This window comes from Mustelus asterias, chromosome 18 (genome assembly GCF_964213995.1).
Source record: "Mustelus asterias chromosome 18, sMusAst1.hap1.1, whole genome shotgun sequence".
NCBI lineage: Eukaryota > Metazoa > Chordata > Chondrichthyes > Carcharhiniformes > Triakidae > Mustelus > Mustelus asterias.
The window spans coordinates 36896939-36913386 of record NC_135818.1 but is presented as its reverse complement, the minus strand read 5'-3'; the positions used below and the strand labels follow the sequence as shown (position 1 = coordinate 36913386).

The 16448-nt window shown below is 45.6% G+C and overlaps 1 protein-coding gene across 1 annotated transcript in view; it reads left to right on the top strand.

Moving 5' to 3' along the window:
- The first annotated feature begins 8740 nt into the window (after positions 1-8740).
- baz1a (bromodomain adjacent to zinc finger domain, 1A) overlaps positions 8741-16448 on the top strand; it is an 84422-nt gene continuing 76714 nt past the window's right edge. Inside the window, exons 1-4 of the mRNA XM_078233753.1 lie at positions 8741-8944; positions 9356-9490; positions 12129-12407; positions 15727-15885. Of these exons, the coding sequence (XP_078089879.1) occupies positions 9378-9490; positions 12129-12407; positions 15727-15885 (551 nt within the window). The 5' untranslated portion in view covers positions 8741-8944; positions 9356-9377. The remainder of the gene's footprint in view (positions 8945-9355; positions 9491-12128; positions 12408-15726; positions 15886-16448) is intronic.

Sequence of the window (16448 nt, the reverse complement as noted above, 5' to 3'; positions counted from 1 at the left end):
TGCATGCCCTCCACCCTGGAAGCCCTGGATGAACCTGTATCTGGGGGGTCACCATTGCAGATGTCAGAACAGCTTTCTCGAAAGTCAACCCATGGAAAACGACTGGCCCAGATGGGGTACCCAGACAAGCACTCAGATCCTGCGCAGATCAGCTGGCGGGGATATTCGCAGACATCTTCAACCTCTCTTTACAACAATCTGAGGTCCCTATCTGCTTCAAAAAGATGACCATCATCCCAGTACCAAAGAAAAGCCAAGCAGCGTGCCTTAATAACTATCGTCCGGTTGCTCTGACATCCATCATTATAAAGTGCTTCAAAGGTTAGTCATGGCACAAATCACTTCCTGCCTCCCAGACTGCCTGGATCCACTACAGTTCGCCTATCGCTGCAACAGGTCCACAGCAGATGCCATTTCGCTGGCCCTGCACTCAACCCTGGAACACCTAGATAACAAGGACACCCATGTCAGACTCCCATTCATAGACTACAGCTCAGCCTTCAACACCATCATTCCTATGAGACTCATCTCCAAATTTCGTGGCCTGGAGCTCAGCTCCTCCCTCTGCAACTAGATCCTGGACTTCCTAACCCACAGACTGCAGTTAGTAAGGATAGGCAACAACATCTCTTCCATGATCATCCTCAACGCTGGTGCTCGCAAGGCTGTGTCCTCAGCCCCTTACTATACTCCTTATACGCCTTTGACTGCATGGCCAAATTCACCTCCAAATGTTCAAGTTTGCTGATGACATCACTGTAGTGGGTTGGATCTCAAACAATGACGAGACACAGTACAGGAAAGAGATAGAGAATCTGGTGAGCTGGTGCAATGACAATAATCTCTCCCTCAATGTCAACAAAACGAAGGAGCTAATCATCAACTTCAGGAAGTGTAATGGAGGGCATGCCCCTGTCTACATCAATGGGGACAAAGTAGGAATGGTCGAGAGCTTCAAGTTTTTAGGTGTCCAGATCACCAATGTTGTGCCTGCCGCACAGTCTGTTTTAACCCTTATACGGTGGACAAAGAATTGCGGATAGACATCTTGTTAGTACAACAATATTTATTTAAACACACAATTAATAATCAATAATCAGCCAACAATAAGTTATCTTTCAGAAATACTAAAGTTCAAGTCCAATACTAGACCTTGACTTAACTTTGCGTGACTGGCAAGTACCCAGGCAGATATTGGCCTTTATCTGTGCACTGCTCTCTGTAGTCCTCTGCGTAGTTTGGTCCTTTGGTCTGGTCTGACACACTGGCTTTGGTCTTCCTTTCTTCTCGGGTGTGCTGGTCGTTGCTGGTGATGGTCACTGTTGTTGTAGCTCGTTTGTAGGGTCAGAGAGAGAGAGAGAGAACACTTCTTCTGTTGTGTAGCACCTTTTATCTCTCCTTGGTTTTGTGTCCTTTTGGGCGCAGGTGCTGCCACACTGATCTCTGGGTGTGGACCCAACGGCCATGCCTGTAGGTGCTGGAGGCACATATGTCACATACCTCTCTCCCAAATAAGGGGTTAAGGCTCCCCTTTGTCTGGTAAACAAGTATGTTTGACCAGAGAGTGTCCATTGTCTTTGGGATGGCCTATTTCCTGTGTATTCAGTCATCTGAGCTGCAGCCTGTTTATCTCTGTCTTTTAAGCTGCAGCCTGCTGTTTTAGTTCTTGCCCAATTGTCCCAGAGTGCTTTATAAATCGCCATTTTAGATGGCCCGTTTGGCCACACCAACAACGTGTCCTGGTCCCTCCATGTGGACACTATAGTTAAGAAAGCCCACCAATGCCTCTAGTTTCTCAGGAGACTAAGGAAATTTGGCATGTCTGCTACAACTCTCACCAACTTCTACAGATGCACCATAGAAAGCATTCTTTCTGGTTGTATCACAGCTTGGTATGGCTCCTGCTCTATCCAAGGCTGTCAGAAACTACAAAGGGTTGTGAACGAAGCCCAGTCCATCACTCAAACCAGCCTCCCATCCATTAACACTGTATACACATCCCGCTGCCTCGGAAAAGCAGCCAGCATAATCAACGATTCACAAACCATGGACATACTCTCTTCCACCTTCTTCCGTTGGGAAAAAGATACACAAGTCTGAGATCATGTACCAACTGACTCAAAAACAGCTTCTTCCTTGCTGCCATCAAACTTTTGAATGGACCTACCTCGCATGAAGTTGCTCTTTCTCTATACTCTAGTGATGACTGTAACACTTCATTCTCCACTCTCTCCTTTCTTTCTCTATGTACGGTATGCTTTGTATAGTGCGCAAGAAACAATACTTTTCACTGTATACTAATACATGGGACAATAATAAATCAAATCAAAACCAGAGCACCTGGAGGAAGCCCACACAGACACGGGGAGAATGTGTAAACTCCACACAGACATTCAAAGCCAGGTTTACCAGGTAGCAGTGATCCCCATGTTCCTATACAGAATGTACCACAAAGTATTGAAAGAAGTACCACCAGCAGTGTCTTCAAAATATTCTCCAAATTGGCAGCAAGAAAGGCAGTCCAATAGAAGCGTCATCTCCCAAGCTAATGTGCCCAGTATTGAGATGCTAATCACTCAAAACCGGCTCCACTGGACAGTAATCTCATTTGTATGCTGGATACCAGACTCCCAAAGAAACTGCTTTACTCGAAAATAAAAACAGAAAGTGCTGGAAAAACTCAGCAGGTCTGGCAGCATCTGTGGAAAGAGAAAGAGAGTTAATATTTCCAATCTGTATTAAGATGAGACAGCTTCTACAGATGCTGCTAGACCCACTGAGTTTTTCCTGTATTTTCTACCTTAATTTCAGATTTCTAGCATCTGCAATATTTTGCTCTACTTGGAGAAATTCTTCCAGAAACACACCTTTGACCACATGGCAATAAAGCAGTGGTCAGCGCGTAATGTCCTCGAGGCCCTGAGGGAAAAGGAGATAGTGGATCCTGTCGGATGGTTCCCTGAGCAGACAGTCAGTGCCATCTGGCAGAATGCCTCATCACCAGAACCCTCAAACAAGCACCTAGACCTGGCTTGGCTGGTGCTGAGAAAGGCACTTCCTATCAGATCCTTCATGCACGCCCGAGGTCTCAACACCACCGCACGCTGCCCTCGAAGCGGCTGCAGGGGCGATTAGACGGTCGCACACCTTTGCAAAGAAGGTCTGGAGTGAGATGCAGTGATATTTGTTGAAGTTCATCCCGAGCAGCTCTGTGACGCAGGACTCTGTGTCCTACAAGCTGTTTCCAGTGAAGCACACCGAGACAAATATCAATTGCTGCTGGAGGGTCATCAACTCGATGAAGGATGCTCTTTGCTCCACCCGAAACTTGCTGATCTTCCAGTACAAAGATTTGTCCTCGACCAAGTGTTGCAGATTGGCACATTCCAAGGTCCAGGACTACATGCTGAGGGATGCTCTCAAGCTTGGGGCAGCCGCCACAAAGGCACAATGAGGAAAGGCCACCGTTTAAAGCCACTCAACCAAGGCAGATCGAGGGGCCAGTAACTGTAAAAAACCCTTGTACCGCACAACTGTGTGCAACTCTGTAAAAACAGCACACAGTGAAATGTGACGAATGTATGTAGTTCGTTGAAGAACTGAACTGTAATGAATGTAATGTCTATTATTCCTACGAAACCATTATTCCCATGAAACTCATCTCCAAATTCCATGGCCTGGGCCTCGCACCTCCCTCTGCAACTGCATCCTGAACTTCCTAACTCTCAGACCACAATCAGTAAGGATAGGCAACAACACCTCCTCCACGATCATCCTCAACAACGGTGCCCCACAAGGCTACGTTCTCAACCCCCTACTATACTCCTTATACACCTATGACTGTGCGGCCAAATTCCCCTCCAATTCGATTTTCAAGTTTGCTAACAACACCACTGTAGTGGTTCGGATCTCAAACAATGATGAGACGGAGTACAGGAATGAGATAGAAAATCTAGTGAACTGGTGCAGCAACAATAATTTCTCCCTCAATGTCAACAAAATGAAAGAGATTGTCATCGACTGCAGGAAGTGTAAAGGAGAACATGCCTCTGTCTACATCAATGGGGATGAAGTCGAACGTTTTGAGAGCTTCAAGTTTTTAGGTGTCCAGATCACTAACAACCTGTCCTGGTCCCCCCATACCGACACTGTAGTTAAGAAAGCCCTTCTCAGAAGATTAAGGAAATTTGGCATGTCAGCTACAGCTCTCACCAACTTTTACAGATGCACCATAGAAAGCATTCTTTCTGGATGTATCACAGCTTGGTATGACTTCTGCTCTGCCCAAAACCGCAAGGAACTACAAAAGGTCGTGAATGTAGCCCAGTCCATCATGCAAACCAGCCTCCCATCCATTGACTCTGCCTACACTTCCCGATGCCTCAGCAAAGCAGCCAGCATAATTAAGGACCCCACACACCCCGGACATTCTCTCTTCCACCTTCTTCCTTCGGGAAAAAGAAAAACAAAAGTCTGAGATCACGTACCAACCGACTCAAGAACAGCTTCTTCCCTGCTGCTGCCAAACTTTTAAATGGACTTACCTTGCATTAAGTTGATCTTTCGATACACCCTAGCTATGACTGTAACACTACATTCTGCATTCTCTCGTTTCCTTCTCTATGAACGGTATATTTTGTCTGTATAGGGCACAAGAAACAATACTTTTCACTGTATGTTAATACATGTGACAATAATAAATCAAATCAAAATCAAAGTCTTGGAACTGAGCACTAAAATATTGAAGTTAAGGAAATTGTAAATATGACTGTTTTTGCACTGTCTGTAATGATTGGAAATGTCATTTCTGTAATGGTTTATTTCAGAGTTTTTATGAATAAAGTATATTTTTGAAAAAATAATGTTGCTCTACTTGTTCTTTTGGCGAAGATCAAGTGTAGTTTTGCTGTCCTGCACTTGGTTGAAGTGTTTGGTTTCATTGGTCAGAACATTGAATACAGGAGTTGGGACATCTTGTTGAAGTTGTACAAGACATTGGTAAGGCCACACTTGGAATACTGTGTACTGTTCTGGTCACCCTATTATAGAAAGGATATTATTAAACTAGAAAGATTGCAGAAAAGATTTACTGGGATGCTACTGGGACTTGATGGTTTGAGTTATAAGGAGAGGCTGGATAGACTGGGCCTTTTTTCTCTGGAGCACAGAAGGCTGAGGGGTGATCTTATAGAGGTCTATAAAATAATGAGGGACATAGATCAGCTGGAGAGTCAATATCTTTTCCCAAAGGTAGGGGAGTCCAAAACTAGAGGGCATAGGTTTAAGGTGAAAGGGGAGAGATACAAAAAGGTCCAGAGGGGCAATTCTTTCACGCAGAGGGTGGAGTGTCTGGAACAAGCTGCCAGAGGTAGTAGTAGAGGCGGGTACAATTTTGTCTTTTAAAAAGCGTTTAGACAGTTACATGGGTAAGATGGACATAGAGGGAATTGGCCAAATGGGACTAGCTTAGGGATTTTAAAAAAAGGGTGGCATGAACAAAGAACAAATAACAGTACAGCACAGGAAACAGGCCCTTCGGCCTTCCAAGCCTGTGCCGCTCCTTGGTCCAACTAGACCAATCGTTTGTATCCCTCCATTCCCAGGCTGCTCATGTAACTATCCAGGTAAGTCTTAAACGATGTCAGCGTGCCTGCCTCCACCACCCTACTTGGCAGCGCATTCCAGGCCCCCACCACCCTCTGTGTAAAAAACGTCCCTCTGATGTCTGAGTTATACTTCGCCCCTCTCAGCTTGAGCCCGTGACCCCTCGTGATCGTCACCTCCGACCTGGGAAAAAGCTTCCCACTGTTCACCCTATCTATACCCTTCATAATCTTGTATACCTCTATTAGATCTCCCCTCATTCTCCGTCTTTCCAAGGAGAACAACCCCAGTCTACCCAATCTCTCCTCATAGCTAAGACCCTCCATACCAGGCAACATCCTGGTAAACCTTCTCTGCACTCTCTCTAACGCCTCCACGTCCTTCTGGTAGTGTGGCGACCAGAACTGGATGCAGTACTCCAAATGTGGCCTAACCAGCGTTCTATACAGCTGCATCATCAGACTCCAGCTTTTATACTCTATACCCCGTCCTATAAAGGCAAGCATACCATATGCCTTCTTCACCACCTTCTCCACCTGTGTTGCCACCTTCAAGGATTTGTGGACTTGCACACCTAGGTCCCTCTGTGTTTCTATACTCCTGATGACTCTGCCATTTATTGTATAACTCCTCCCTACATTATTTCTTCCAAAATGCATCACTTCGCATTTATCCGGATTAAACTCCATCGGCCACCTCTCCGCCCAATTTTCCAGCCTATCTATATCCTGCTGTATTGCCCGACAATGCTCTTCGCTATCCGCAATTCCAGCCATCTTCGTGTCATCCGCAAACTTGCTGATTACACCAGTTACACCTTCTTCCAAATCATTTATATATATCACAAATAGCAGAGGTCCCAGTACAGAGCCCTGCGGAACACCACTGGTCACAGACCTCCAGCCGGAAAAAGACCCTTCGACCACTACCCTCTGTCTCCTATGGCCAAGCCAGTTCTCCACCCATCTAGCCACTTCTCCTTGTATCCCATGAGCCTTAACCTTCTTAACCAACCTGCCATGTGGGACTTTGTCAAATGCCTTACTGAAATCCATATAGACGACATCCACGGCCCTTCCTTCATCAACCGTTTTTGTCACTTCCTCAAAAAACTCCACCAAATTTGTAAGGCACGACCTCCCTCTTACAAAACCATGCTGTCTGTCACTAATGAGATTGTTTCGTTCTAAATGCACATACATCCTGTCTCTAAGAATCCTCTCCAACAACTTCCCTACCACGGACGTCAAGCTCACCGGCCTATAATTTCCTGGGTTATCCCTGCTACCCTTCTTAAACAACGGGACCACATTCGCTATCCTCCAATCCTCAGGGACCTCACCCGTGTCCAAAGAAGCGACAAAGATTTCCGTCAGAGGCCCAGCAATTTCACCTCTCGTCTCCCTGAGCAGTCGAGGATAGATGCCATCAGGCCCTGGGGCTTTGTCAGTTTTAATGTTCCCTAAAAAACCTAACACTTCCTCTCTTGTAATGGAGATTTTCTCTAACGGGTCAACACCTCCCTCCGAGACACTCCCGGTTAACACGCCCCTCTCCTTCGTGAATACCGATTGCAAAGTATTCATTTAGGATCTCCCCTATTCCCTTGGGTTCTAAGCATAATTCCCCTCCTTTGTCCCTGAGAGGTCCGATTTTCTCCCTGACAACTCTTTTGTTCCTAACGTATGAATAGAATGCCTTAGGATTCTCCTTAATCCTGCCTGCCAAGAACAAGTTGGGCGGAAGGACCTGTTTCCATGCTGTAAACCTCTGTGACTCTCATTCATGAGGTTATACTGAGGCTTCATTTGAAGCAATTTTTTAAAGTGGCATCTCGGCCTTTTAGCTAAGATGAAAATGAGAGCAAGCCTTGGAGGAGGTGCAATGCCGGCTCCAATAAGCTTGGATCATGTAGATCAAACCCAAGGCAGGAAGCAGCCAACCTATCTGGTCAGCTTGGATCTGGAATGTCTCACTTGCTGAGACTTTGAATTGGTCTTTGATTGGATTGAATTGGATATAAACAACAACAAAAATTGCTCTACTTGGAACTTCATGGCAGCAGGAAACTCCCAGGAAGACAGAGGAAAAACTATACGGATCCTTAAAGCATCCCCAAAGAGGTCAAAACATCCCTACTGACTCTGGGAGCCCTTGGCTTGTGACCGACGAAAATTGGGCAAGTTCATTCGGGAAGGCATAAACAGACTTTGCCGGGAACACTCAGGGACCAAGTCAAGGCATTGGAACAAGCGCACAAACCTTCCAACAAGCGGGCCCTTGAAGCACCACCTACTCTACACGTGGTAGTCTGCAGATCACATATTGGATTTATCAGACATCTCTGAACCCATGGCACAAGACTGAAAGCATCTTCGACCCCCAAGGATTGCCTAACAAGATTATGACCACGCTAGTATGACTAATTCAACGGTGTAGTTATTTGACAATAACATTAATGACTGATGATCAAACAATTAGGGTTATTTGCGTTCCAAAGCCTGTCTGCCGGTTTACGTGTCACAACTGCCTGCCCGCACATCTCTGAAGTCAGTTGTTAAAAAGCATCACTCACTCTCCTTCCCCACAGCAGCTTGAATGGAGGTGAGGGGGGAGGGGGGGGGGTGTCAGGGGTAACTACAGTCCAACTAAAACTTGGGGGGAAAAAACTGTGATGGGATTTGTCACAGCAAACAAAAGCATCAAGGAAAAGACGCGAAATTCAGTCAACGGATGAGCAATGGAAGGATCAAACTGTGCACTGACACACTATCCCCACCCCTCTGCCCGCACCGTGCCAGACTGACTGACTAACTGACAGTCCCGCGCGGCCAGACACGGTGCACATGCGCCCTGTGCCGCCCTGTGTTTGGTTAACATCATTCGGCTTCAACCAATGGGAGGTGAGGATTTGGACCGGGCTTCGATTGAACCAATGGAAGACAAGAGGTCGGGGCCTCAGCCAATGGGAGGAGAGATTCGGGCTGAGGCTCAGCCAATGGGAGGAGAGATTCGGGCTGGGGCCGGACCAATGGGAGGGGAGATTCGGGCTGGGGCTGGACCAATGGGTGGAGAGGGCTGGTCTGGGGCTCAGCCAATGGGAGGAGCGGTTGGGGGGCGGAGTTCTATCGCTTGTGACGTAGGTGAGGGTGTCTGGGAGAAGGGCGCAGGCTGGGCGAGAGGAAGAGGAAGCAGCAGCAGGAGCGGGCGGACGGAGCCGGTAAGAGCGGCTGATCAGGAGGCACCGGAACACAGACTTAACTCAGGGAGAGGAGGATAACAGCAGGCAAGAGGGCGTCCCCAGTAGACCGCTTCCGCCCCGCTTCCACAGACACCGCAGGTAAAGCGGGCCAAGCTTTCTCTTGCCACTTTGGCGGCTCGTTCCGCGTTTGGGACCCCGGCGGCTGCGGGATCGGCCGGCCGCGATGGATGGAGGGAGGGAGGGAGGTAGCTGAGGGTACCGGGGGGGGGGGGGGGAGAGAGAGCGGCTGCCGAGCACATTGTCGGCCTCCCTTTATGTCTGGGTGCCCCCGGCTCGGTGCTAACGGTTTGTTGTGTCCCGGGATGGGGGGGGGGGGGGGACGGTGCGGGCGGCGGGGCTGAAGTTTGATGGTGAAGTTGTTGTGGAGATTGACCCGCTGTCGGAGCAGCGCGCCGGGCTGGGGCTGGGGGGGGGGGGGGGGGGGGGGAAGTGGAGTGTATTTATTTTAATGTCTTTCTCTTTCTCTTTGACTGTGTGTGTGTCCGACAGCGCTGCCTATCCGAGGAGGGGGATGCCGCTTCTGCATCGCAAACCGTTCGTCAGACAAAAGCCCCCGGCCGACCTGAAGCCGGACGAGGAAGTTTTCTACTGCCGGATGACCATCGAGATCTTCAGGAATTATGAGTGAGGGAGGGAGTTGTGGCGGGCGGGCGGGCTGAGCGCGGCGGGCGGGCGGGCGGGAGCGGGGAGTTGGCACCGGCCGGACTGCCCGCATTTTGGTTCAAATCCGCCAATTATGATTCGAAAACGACGTTAACGGCTCCGGGTTTGGCTTCACGGAGCGGCTTTCACCCCCCCCCCCCCCCCTGGTCCCGGGTGTGCCCGCCACCCCGCTGCCTTCTCTCAGAGCCGGGCGGGAGGGCCGGCGGGCTGTCAAAGTCTTCATAAACTCGTGCCGAGTGCGGAGTAGGCCTTGTGCTGGCGGATAATGTAAATTTATTCAGACACCCCTGAGAGCCTGGACTCCTCTCACACTCGACACAAACTGTCCTTAAACCCATTCGCACCAAACTAAACACCCCTTTTTATTAAATGGTTCGGGGGGTAGAGGGGGGGGGGGGAAAGCTGCCAAGGTTGTGCGAGTGGGTATTTTAATTTAAAAATAAGCATCTCTCCATCTCGAGTTTTGTGAGCGACATGTGGGGAGCGTGGGTTGTTTTGGTGATTATCCGAACATTGTCTCTTTTGTACACGGAGTCAGTAAATGGGCCTGGTTTAGAGAAGCTGAGCCTGTTCAACTGTAAACACCACAGGCGCACAGGGTTTGAAATTTATTTTAGTCATTTTTTTTTCGGCGGATGAAAATTTAGTTACTGTATTTTCTCTAACTTTTTTTTTTAAAAAAAATTATAAGAGCAGATTGATTATAGCTGCATCAGTGGGAATTGAACTCCAGTCATTTTGGCTGAAGCACCGATTTTCACTAACTTAATTGCAGTGTTAATGTAAGCCTACTTGTGACGCAAATATAAATAAATTTAGAGCACCTGGAGAGAATGGGGATAACTGAAACCCATCACAAGTCAGTAGTTTAGTGGAAGTGTAAATGAATCATCTGTAGAAATACTCTGCAATACGTTTCCATACATTGAATTTTACTGTATTCTCTATGTGGTGACCATCATGGCTAGCATCATATGTGATCAGTTGGTGTGTTAGTGATGGTAGTGTAATCACTGAGATTATTTGCCCTAATTTTAATTCATTCATGGGACATGAACATTGCTCGAGGGCCAACGTTTATTGCCCATCCATTGGGAATGTGGCATTGAGCCTCAAACCGCTGCAGTCCATGAGGTCATTCAGGTACATCCGTAGTGCAGTTGCGACTATTCCAAGATTTTGATCAAGTGACAGTAAGTTGGTGTGACTTCATGGGGAGTTTGTAAGTAGTGATGTTCTGCTGCTCTCGTTCTTCTAGATGGTACAGGTTGTGGGTTAAGGTGAATTAAGGACCCTGATGAATTGCAATGATGCATCTTGTATATAAGCACAGACTGTTACAACTGTGCTGATGATGGAGGGAATGGTCAAGTTGAGTGCTTTTGTCCTGGATGGTATTGAGCTGCTTGCGTATTGTTAGAACTGTACTCATCCAGGCAAGTTGGGATTATTTCATCACGCCTCTCTTGTGCCTTGTAGTTGGTGAACCAGCTTTGGGAAGTCAGGAGGTGAGTTCCCCTGTGCAGAATTCAGTGTCTCACCTCTCGTCGTTACAGAATTTGTATGGCTGGTCCAGTTAGGGTTCTGTAACAACACTTGAAGATTTTCTGTTTTTGGCATAACTTGGTTAAGTTTTTTTGGAAGAAAAAGTTGGGCGTGGAAACAGATACAACCTCACCAGTTCATATACCTGCCAGGTGCATTTGGTTTATATAAATACCCTGTCTTCACAGAAATGGATTGTCATCCTAGTTAATACACTGGGCAGTGCATATCATGGGAAAATCGTTACGCATATTATATGTTCTGACAGGTTGCTCCACAGTGCAGTGAAAAGTGGGTTTATGCCTGTGATTCTCCGTGTGAATGGCCAGTCTTAGCAAGTTATTGTGGGTGGGTGCTTAGTAGAAACCATCATAACTAAATGGAGCTTTGTATCAGGAAGTAAATCATTTCACCACCTTGGTTGTGAGTAAACTATGGAAACTCGAAGTAAATTAAATGCTACTTGAATTCTGCAGCGCATGTGGACTTTAGGCAGCTGGTGTTCCTGGGTCCACGATTGATCAAGTTTAATATGTTGCAACACTGAGGGATTTGCAGCTTTGCTAACTCTTTGGGAAAGGTTTTTTTATACATGTGAACTGAAGATGCTGTTAAGAAATTGGAGTGTTTTGCCTCATTTCTGCATTGTACCAAAATAAATTTTGTTGATTATTGTTAAATAGAAAATATGCGATATTTAGGTTTTGAAATGCCTCATGTTTTGTCTCTTGCCATAAACTTCAGATTTTAGAGTTTGAGACAAACTTGGCGAGACCTGTTGCAGCATATAAAGCTGCTTAACTTGACATTTGTCTGTTTATGATTTGATTCCCTCCAATTTTGGAATCCTGATCATAAAAGTCAGGCTCTCCACTTGTTCCATTGTTAACTGATGTTAAAATCTTGAATGACAGGTCTAAATTATAAGTAATGAAAAATCAAATTTCAATTCTAGATTGAATCTACTTTACATCATTTTTGTCTGAAAGTTCTTCCATAGTTCATTTTTCCTTCTGGGTTCAAAGTTGTAATATTTAAATGTTCTTATTTTCAGTGACTTTTTTGAAAGAACCATACTTTGCAACAGTCTAGTTTGGAGCTGTGCTATTACGGGCAAACCAGGACTGACTTATCAGGAAGCACTTGAGTCAGAAAACAAGGCCAGACAGAATCTCCAAAATTTCCCTGAGCCATTAGTAGTGCCCATCCTTTACTTGACAACTCTTGCTTGCTGCTCACGACTCCATGAATTGTGTGATGATCTCTACACATACACTAAGGATCGATACTTTGCTGGAGAGATAGTGGAAGTAACCAATATTAGTGGCCTCAAGTAAGTGTGACTAAAGTTAATGTAAAATCGCAAGAATACAGTTTGTGTGTTCTAAGATTTTTTTGTCCCCATATCCTGTATTCTTGCTGTAACTCTCTAAATGTTTTGCTTTTAACATGTGTTCTCGATAGTATACCTTTGCCTGCTCTATTCTTTCCATCTGGAATGACTTAATCCTGATCAACAGTGGCCATAACTCTAGTTGTACAAGGCTTTATTCAAATAGAAATTGGAAGATTCTTAAGTTCATATCTTACCTGACATTCATTCTTGCCCTTCCACAAAATTAATAATGGTGGAAACCCAGAGTAGTTTTAATATACATATTGCTTACTTGGATTGCAGACAATTGTAGTTCCTCGCTGTTTTCACAACTGAAATCTGCTAACTCAGTACAGATCAAGCTATGAATACTGGATTTTGTAGGGGTATTGCATCTCAGATGCTGTCCCCTCGGCCATCAGGGGAACAAAGTATTCTTTACTTGTCCTTTTGAGTCAGGTGGTCATAAGTTCAAAATCCACTCCAGGACAAATCATAATTTAGGTTGATTCTCGAGTGCAATTAGCAAAGGAGTGCTGGACCATTGAGGATGCCATCTTTCACAGGAAATGCTAAATTCTGGTGATCCCGTAACACCAATGAAAGCTAAACCAGTGGCATCCTGGTGTTAGTATTTCTTAGGAAAAGTGCTGGATGTCAAGTAAAGGATTATAAGCACATTGATTTGGTAGCCTTAATTGCAAAGTTATCAATTTGCTAGCAAGAAAATCTTGCACAAATCTCTTGCGTTATGGGTATTGTTACTGAGGATAAAACCATTCCAGATATAAAAAGGGTTAAAAGAAAGCAATCCAACCAAAATAGACTTTTGTTTTGCCTTGTAGTGACTACACTTTGGAAGGAGTTCATTAGCTGTAAATAGTTTGGGGCCTCCTAAGGATGCTGACACCTTTTTTGCAGTGCGCCCCAGAATGGAAGGCTTTATGCTTTAGAAGTTATTGTTGCTTGCTTTCATGTCTTAGATGTTTGATTTATTTTGACAAGGAAGCCAAAGTTCTTAGGAGCAAGGGGCTTTAATCTTCAGGTTGCCATTAGTACATAGTATGCAAGCTAGTTGAAATTGAAGATCAAAAATATGTACACATTGCTCTGAAATCAGATGCCATAAACATAGCAGCTGAAATTAATGTCTACACTTTCAGAGCAGTAACTGTAAACAATACTTTTGGGGACTTGCGTAGCTGGCGACGTTTGTTTTAAATGCATGGCAATGGAAATAAAGCCTAGGAGAGGAGTTGTTGTGTTCGACCATTTGCTGCAGGAAATTCCATTTGTATTTTAGAGGATGCTAACCTGAAGTATATGGCAGAAGGATATGGGAAACTGGGGCAAGCTTAGTTTGAAATCTGTTAACAGCCACTTCTAGATTTGTAACATTGGTCCATAACTTCCTGGCTCCCCAGTGCCTGATTTGAGGGGTGGGGGTACATCAAAGGTGGACTGAGGAATTCCTCTTGGAAGTTCCCAGGTAGTGCTTAACTCCACAATTGTCCAAGTTGACTTAAATTGCCAATTTCAGATGTTTCTGCCAGTTGATGCTCCAGAACAGTTAAAACAAATGCATGCACTATGAATAGCATACCTTTTTTAAGCACCCAAACTCATCCCTGCACAGGATCCCCCACTGCCCCATATTCTGGACCTCCCATACCCTGATTAATCAATCCCAAGGGATTATTCCCAACACCTCAGCTGCAGAGGACTCTCTTTTTTTCTCCTCTCTCAAACCTGCCAGCTCAACCTCACCTCACCCCCAACCTGACTTGCCTCCTGGTGCGCACCTCCCAAATTCCATGCCCTAACCTAGACACACATCATCAACCTGGCCTATTAGTTTCACTGGATGCTTCCAAATTGCTTTCCAGCAGCCAGTGCAGCAAAAAGTAGATCTGACCTCCTTAGCTCCCTGGAGTAGCACTGCTGTGGTCTTCAGGGACTCTCACTACAGGCTCCTAACAGCTCTGCCAGCAGGGGTTTGAACAAAGTTTTCCAGAACAGATAAATGCCCTTTAAATTCTTCTAATTCCAGTGGGACATCACTTTCCACCACTAGCAGGAAGTTATGCCCATTGTCTTTGAATATAAAATGGTTTTTCATAGGAAGAAAAGTAAAGACACTTAAGAACAGATATACTGAGAGATTCTAGGACATGGAGGAATGTTGCCATCTTTTTGATACATTAAACTGTAGCCAGGTCTGCCCCGTCGGGTGCAAATCCATGGCACTATTTTAAGGAGGAGCGGTGAGTTACGTATCCCTCAATCAGCATCACAAAAATAAGGTATGGTCATTATCGCATTACTGTTTGTGGAACTTGGGGGGGCGATTCTCCCAAAAGTACTGAATTGGTCGGAAAACAGATCACAACTGTTTTTCAGTGCAGCTTCAGACCTGAATCTCCGCACACTGCACTGCAGAGGTCACAATCGTGAATATCATTAAAAACCCAGGGTCTGACAGTTCCGGAACTCTGCGCATGCGCAGTGGCCCCGATCTGTCGGTCTCCGTTTGCTGGCCAGCCTGGGACTGCCGCAGTGCTGCCTGGTGGGCAGTGCCAAGGTGCCCCCTGGGCATGGGTGCTTTGCCCCCTGGGCAGTGCCAATGGATTTCCCCCGCCCCTTCTTTCTGGCGAGGAATCCTGCTAGTTCCCTGAACATGGGGAGCTACTCTAAACCCCGCCGGAATGAAGTACTCCTGGCGGGGTGGGAGATGCTATTAGGCCCGGCCCCGATAATCACATGCAAAATATATTAAAGATGCAAATGATTTACCTCTCTTACCGCGGTTTCCAGTGCGGTCTCAACTGCGACTGTTCTCCAGCTCTGGGAGATGCACATACGTTCCCGGCGTTTTAAAAGTACTTTGTTGGCTGTAAAGCACTTTGAAATGTCCAGTAGCCATGAAAGAAGCAATATAATTGAAAGTCTTCAGGAGTTGAAAGCAAATTAAACGACCTTATGTTTGAGCTTGCAGCTCAATACAAAGTTCCAGCCGATATACTCAATCCATGATCATAGAAACCCTACAGTACAGAAAGAGGCCATTCGGCCCATCGAGCCTGCACCGACCACAATCCCACCCAGGCCCTACCCCCATATCCCTACATATTTTACCCGCTAATCCCTCTAACCTACGCATCTCAGGCCACTAAGGGGCAATTTTAGCATGGCCAATCAACCTAACCCGCACATCTTTGGACTGGGGAACACAAGTTTTGTATTTATTCTGAATTTAATAAACCTTCTGTTTTGATAGGCAAACATGTAAGATTGTGGAAGTTATGACCCCACCAGTACAAAATGGGACCGCTAATGGACATATAAGCAACAGAGCTGAAGATGTAGTGATTGTCATTAGTGATGAAAGTGACAATGAGGAACGATCCAAAAGCTCCACACCGCCTGCATCAATTGGGTAAATATTAAGCTGGGCCTAACGGCTTAATTATTTGTTAAAATGGGCACTGTAAAGCCATGGATAAGATGATTGAGGAAATAGCTGTTGATTGGGTAGGGATAATGCGTGTAACTCTTACACAAATGTGAAGATAGAGCTTTTGGTTGGACCACAAACTAGCTTTATTTTTAAATTAAGTCTCCATACTAGGCTCGAGTTTCCAGAGTTGTTTAAATATTAGCATTTGTCTTCAGGGGAGCCACATGTGCAAATGATTATTATTTTGAGGAAAAAATAGCTTTTGCTTGGAGTGAAATCTTGGCTATTATAAGAAGTGTCCGCCACAGATTCTTATACACATCATTATTGTTTGTTTTTTTTTCAAATTGGTTTTGTAGTGGGACAAGATGAATATTATCCTTCTGTACAGTAGGAATTCTAAGGAAGTAACCAGGGCCACGCAATTTCTTTAGTAATCGAGCTTTTAAAATATTAAAGTGTGGTATTCTCATTTCATGGACGAACTTTTAAGTATTTTGCTTAGAATCCACTTTATTTTCAACTTTTTGCTTTTCTTTCAG